Raw genomic sequence first — 6,737 nt, forward strand, 5'->3', positions numbered from 1 at the left:
ATACTGTATTTGAGCTGTGACATCACTTGTGGAAAAATTGTCCAAATCGGACCATGACTTTTCAAGGCCCCTGATATCGAACATAAAGAACTCAGTGGCTAAGGTTAATTTTTCACCGAAAATTTCGGTAAATCCCTCAGATATTTTAATGTAATTCTGAATTTTTTTCTTATAACAGTTTCTCTCTGTACCTGAAATGGTAAAATCCGGTCATAACTTCCCCCAGGTCCCATATACCTAATTATAAGTAATATTAAAAGTAATATTAAATTAAGCGTATAGTCTTCGATACATTGTATCTTGGTGGTGAAAACGAGTGAAATCGGTTTAGGAATTACCTCAGTCCCCATATACTATTTATGATGATTTTCGTTATTCTATTGAACTTTATACCAAATATATGGGTCGACTTGTGTTATCTTTATAAAATTACATCAATAAATTGCGAGAGTATAAAATGTTCGGTTACACCCGAACTTAGCCCTTCCTTACTTGTTTTTTCAAACATTCATGTCTTAAACCCATGATAAATAGTTAATCTTTGTTGATACTAAATTATTTTAACTCATGTACCACTACACATGCAAATTTTTGCAGCTTTTACCAATACATACAAATTGCTAACTTTTTGTAGTTAAGTGGCAATCTCGGTAGTTAGAGTAGCAACATTGATTAACTCTATTTTTTGTATGTATAAGAGAGAGATGCACTTACTACAATTCAAAAATCGCAGCCATGGCATTTGAAAAGAAAATTTTAAGTGAATGGATGTAAGTGCGTTTTAAATATTTATTTTATTTTGTTAAGTGTTTTTTAATATTTATCGCACTTATAAATGCATTTATTTGTGTTACTTTTGTTACTTGTTTTTATAATTAAAATAATTTCATTGTAGTTATACATGTGTACACAGCAAAGGAGGAGCAAGGAGGTGACGGTGAAATTGGTGGATTAATGGTTTCATATTTTTTTACTACATAATACAAATTAGTAAATTTAAATAATTTCAGGTTTTTGGATTTAGAATTGGTGCAATGGAAAATAACAAAAACAACGCAGAAAACAATGGAAAATAACATGGTAAATATAAATGCAAATATGTGCATGTTGCGTTGATGCGAATTATGATGTACATACATATGTTTAATACTAATGTATTCATTTACTAATTCATAATTTAAATGTTTACCCTAAAACTCTACCCAGAATTCGATCACTGGATTTTCAAATAAAAGTCACACTTTAATGACTATACACTTACACTCTCCATGCACTTCCTGCTGTATTGACACCTCTTCCCTTTGTAAGGTCACCTACATCGACTCCTCCTCTTTCAACTGTGAGGACATCCCATTCACTTCCAATTGTGTTAACAAAATCTTTTCATGCGCTTCTAAAGGTCTTAACATATACGTCTGATTCGCTTTCAACTGTGTGGACATATTCTCTCCACGTACTTCCAGTTGTATTGACACCTCTGCTCTATTTGAGGACACATCCATAGATTCTTCCTCCTGCTTTTCCAACTGAGAGGACACCCTATTCGCTTCCGAATGTTTTGACAAAATCTGCCCATGCGCTTCCCAAGGCTTTGACATACGAGCCTAATTCGCTTCAGTCTGTGTTAACCAAATTTCTTCATGCTTTTCCAGCTGTATTGACTGAATGATTGAACTGTGAAGATACTCCATTCTCTTCCGACTTCCGCTCTTTTAACTGTGAAGAAAATTGAGCTGATATTTGCGTTGACAATTCTTTCATTTGCTGGGACAACTTTGTTGTTAAGCGTGTGCCCTGCTATTCCATTCGCGTTGACCATCGCGCGTCTTGCCCTTCAAACTGGGATTTCATTTCCTTTATTTCTAATGACTGCGCCTGCAACTGTGATGACATCTGCGACACTGCAGACAAAGTCATGTTCATGTCCATTACTCCTGACGAACATGGAATCTTTTCCTCAATTTTCGTTGTCGATTCCTCTAACAGCGATTCAAAAACAAATTCGTCCACGTTGATGTTTTCTTCTTCCATAGCCTCTCGTAAACGGGCTTGTAATTCGGATTTCAAACCATTCGTTGCCAAGCCTCGTTGTTCCAACTCCTTTTGAGTTGTGGTATCTTTAAAACGTTGAACTTGGCCATTATCTCTTATGGAATTTTATTTATCAATCCCACTTCTGACACCAATTGTGACGGATTTCCAAAATCTGTCGATAACGCTGAAACTCTACCCTGAGTTCGATGACAAGATTTTCAAATAAAAGTCACACTTTATTGGCTGCACACTAATCTTTATTTATAATTCCTTATAACTTAACACTTTATTACTAAAACTCTACTTTACAACTCTAACTTGTAACTTGTTTACACTTTACTCGACAACTCTCTCATTAGAACTGTCTCTTGCTGCCAGTCCGGCAGCCCTTATATAGTCAATTGTTAGCGATACATCGCCACTCGAACATTCTGGCAACTACGAGTATCGATGTCTAGATACATCTGGCAAGTTATCGATTTCGATAGTCAATTCCAGTTTGTTCCGGTGCCATTTTCGTTACACTGCCCTCCACTTAAGTCTTATCGTCCCGAATAGACATACTTCCAGAATCAAACGCTTAGCATTTCTTCCACTAATCTCGTCTTCTAGGACACTGTCGTCCTTCTTAACATTCCTTTCTCCATTAGCATTAATCCTAAACCTTAAATCATTCCGTAACCAAAAAATATACTCGCAGTCGTCTACGCCGTTGTTTCCTGGACAGCAGACTGATAAACCAGGAACATGGATATATGGATATCCTCTGTACCTGTGATGATACCTGTCCACCAGTTTTCTAAAATGCTCTTCCAAATTCCGGATTAATTCTTCCACCATGATATCGGATTGTGGATGTAATGCAGCTCCAAATGTTTTCGGACACATAGCTTCTGGCACATTTCCAAATTGTTGATGCACACATCCGCCATCTCGTCAGTCTCTTTACCATGAATTGGGCACTATTCTGTCCTGACCGTCAAAACACTCCTGTTTCCTGATTTACTGAGTAATGGACCAGCTGCAACCATGGCGACTCGCTTAAATTGCGCTCCCAAACTGTACTGCTTCATTTCACCATGACTCTTGGAACTCGACACTTTATTTGCAATGTAATCTCTCATTGATTGACGACAACTAACCCAATACAATTGATTTTCAGGTTTCCGTGATTTTTATGTGCCCTTTACTTGGACCTTTGTGAATCTCGTAGCGAACTTTAGGTGATCTTTCGTTTCGAACAACTATGAGAGATCTGGTAACCAATACACCATAAGATAAGTAACTCTACTCGTCTTGCAGGGTACTGAGTGCTTTAGCACTTAAGCTGAAGATACACAGCTCGCGTATGCGAAGTCGTACGTTTGATAGGTGACTTGAATACACATTTTCTGTTGCAATGAGCTACATAGCTCTCGCATGTTTACACAGCTAACGCTCCGCATTATTACACTTTCGCATTCGCATGCGTGAGGTATGTAGCTTCATCTTTACGTAATAAAGCCATCGCAGCAAAAATGGAGTACAGTTATCCCCGCCTAAGTAGCACTAGGTAGTAGAAGCACTTAAACGGGATTCATTGAAGTGCCTTTCCCGCTTAGTCTTGCATGTTAAGACGGGTCATAGCGGTATTTGTAGGCAGCCGTCGTGTCGTTGTCTTTGTGTTCAGAGCATTATGCAAGGCTTGTATATTTTGCATATTGCGTTTACGAAAGAATCGATTGCCTATTTAAGAAATATTGATTATTCGGACTTTTTTTTTAAATACAATAATTCCATGATTGAAAGACTATACCGGCATTTAATCGGCCCTATTCGCGTTGTCGTTTTAATAGTCGTTTCTAAGTCGTCGTCGTTCTTATCGTCTTTTTTTTCATAAATTGGTATTCTTAAAGTATATCGTAACGCCTGAGATAAGTTATCGAAATTTGACTACATATTTACCTTATATACTTTAAGGCGCTCTTTTCTCATATAAAAATTTGTTTCTAATTTAACGAGACAAATTTTTAAAGCAGTCCTTAATGGATTTTATGTTATTCTCTATTTACTCTAAACAACGTTATCACTGTAATTATTGTCCTTACGTACAACAATGTTAGTCTTCCATCTTTATTTGATTTTTTAAAAGAAGTAGTGGTGACATCTGCGTCCTCCTAACTTTCTTCTAAAATATGTTATACTTCCAGCGTCTCATGCTCCTTGCTTCTGGCTAATCCGACTACTCTAAATAGTGGTCCAGCCAAAGGAGACATGGGTATGTGTTTATTAACTCCTCGTCTTGTTGGAGTACTATTTTTTTCTTCGTTTTGAATTTTTAGACCTTTCATATCTTAAATATACTCTTAGATATAAAAATGGAATTTTATTAATGCTAACAATTTCCGACGCGAGAAAGCGGTGGAATGGATTTAGTTTTTTTTTTTTTTTGAAAAAAAAAAATCCCACCCAAGAAATCGAAATTTAAAGGATTAATCCCTTTTCTAAAGTCCTTGGCATATGCAGGCTATTTTTCCATTTCAGAAATTAAAATTTCAAACTGTTTCCGATTTGGAATTTTCATCTTCACTTCAAATATTCCTTCAAACAACCGCGTCGTTTCTATGTCGCTCACAATTATAGCAACGACAAAAAACGACTGTTTCTATGTCGTTTCTATAGTCGTTTCAAATTGGGGAATCTCAATTTATTTGCGATAAATGTCGTTAACGCCAACAGGAATGCCAAATAGGCGTTCTTAAGTCGTTTTAAAACGATAACGACAACGGGAATAGGGGCGAATATACAATACAAATTTAGATATTCGCAGTTGAAGCTAATTCTTCTTGTTGTCTTTTTTGGGAAATGGTTATTATAGAGGTTTTTAACAAAAAAAAAGCTTATTAAATTTAACTACGTTAACCCTATTTTCTTGCTTCAATTTTTGTTTCTTTATGGTTCCTGTTTTGGTTTTTCATTGCCGATATTGTATCTTTGTTTTAAAATTTATTTTAATAGATCTTACATAGTATACTTAATTTAGATCAATTTCTAAAGCTAATATTAATTTAAGTATTTATTAAAAATTATGATACGGCGCGAAAATTTGTTATTTCAATTGTTGAGTTTAGCTCTTCACATCTCACCAAAAATACCGCACGAATCATTTATTTAATAAAAAAAACAATGTTCATAAATCCGCTATTGTTCGCTATAACAACATTAAAGTATTGAATTAAGGTATGTATGTTAGTTGGTTTATATTTGATGCTGTTCCAATTGGTTCTGCATTAGAAACCTTATTTTCATTAGATGAAAATGTTGCAACAATTTCCATAACAAAAAAATTACATTAAAAAAATTTTCCACTTTTCTCTCAATTTTGTGGAATTGAAGCTCTTACCACACTTTATTAAATTATTCGGTAGCTATTAATGAAAAATTATACGTCTAAATAGCTTTTATGGGAGCATAAAATTATTATTACATATTTAAAACTTCAAGAAGTTGTAGATACAATATTAAAATGCACTCTTAAATAAATAAAAGATATTACATTTGAAAATTGGTTTTTAACGCTAATTTACACTCAAAATGTTGAGACACTCCATGTTTTTATGCCGGTAATTGCAATTTCTTTCCTTTTAGTACTTTAGTTATATATAAATAAAAGAAATCGCAGTATAAAATAGTTTGTACTATCCCGGCAAATATCGCTATTAAATCGTAATGAGTTTCAGCAATGTATCGATGAATCCAGTTTAATAAATAAAGAGCTCGATATGAACCAAGAGCGAAGAGATAGTGACTAGTAATTGATTCAGCTTCTCCGGTTTTGCTAACCATAAATAGCTGTGGAAGAATTGCAACCGACTCCAAATAAATCGAAAATGTCCACAGGATTTCCATTACAGTAAACTCATGATTAATAATCAATGACAGCAAAGCACACGGAACAAGTAAGAACTCAATGCGAAAAGTATCATGATTATGGTCGTAAGTTCCTCTAAATTTTCCATACATCAAATATAGTGTTGTTCCAGATGCCGAAAGGAATAGTACTTTCATAACCGAATTGTAAAGGCTAACATAAGTGGTAAACAAATCCAAATAACGCGTTAAGTAAACTAATGCAAATAGAATTTGAGATTTTCCAGATATTCCTGCGCAGGAGCGGGTTTTCCAAATTTTTAGCAGTAGTATGATTACAGCCACTACGTGTGACAAATCACCGGCTAAGCGAAAGATATTCATTTCTCATAAATGTATTAAGTTGATATTTAATATATAATGTAATTCTTATTCCATAAACACTTTCAACTTTATGTTGTCGAAAATAAAGATTTTCAACACTCGTCAATTCTAACTAAATATTTCACGACAACATTGAAGGAATAAGAACACAAATGACGTGGCTGACAATCGGTGAAAAGTACAACAAGATTGAACAAAAATCCTACAACTTTAGATCCAACATAATGATGCGTTTAGACAAGTTAAATCGTTCTGTTTGCGATATCAATAATTAATGCAATGGTTATATGATAGGTTAAGATTGGGCGCTACACTACACTACACCATCATGCTAGCGGAATCAACTGATGCTGCAACAAGCTTGAGGCATACACTACACCAATATGTTGGTACAATAATATTTTTTTTCACAAATTGTACATGAAAAAGGCCGTTATGGATAGAGACATAAAATTAGTGCGGATTTGTTT

The 6,737-nt window shown here is 34.7% G+C and overlaps 1 protein-coding gene across 1 annotated transcript; it reads right to left on the reverse strand.

Annotated features, from left to right (window-relative positions):
* Positions 1 to 5,468: 5,468 nt before the first annotated feature.
* Positions 5,469 to 6,456, reverse strand: LOC105220070 (ER lumen protein-retaining receptor). The gene has a single exon (XM_029045593.2). It carries the CDS (start codon positions 6,265 to 6,267, stop codon positions 5,629 to 5,631), a length of 639 nt encoding a protein of 212 aa, XP_028901426.1. The 5' UTR covers positions 6,268 to 6,456; the 3' UTR covers positions 5,469 to 5,628.
* Positions 6,457 to 6,737: the final 281 nt, after the last annotated feature.

This window comes from Zeugodacus cucurbitae, chromosome 3 (genome assembly GCF_028554725.1).
Source record: "Zeugodacus cucurbitae isolate PBARC_wt_2022May chromosome 3, idZeuCucr1.2, whole genome shotgun sequence".
Taxonomy (NCBI): domain Eukaryota; kingdom Metazoa; phylum Arthropoda; class Insecta; order Diptera; family Tephritidae; genus Zeugodacus; species Zeugodacus cucurbitae.

Coding starts and splice junctions, on each gene's coding strand:
- LOC105220070 (XM_029045593.2), bottom strand. CDS start 6,267: ATGAATATCTTTCGCTTAGCCGGTGATTTGTCACACGTAGTGGCTGTA.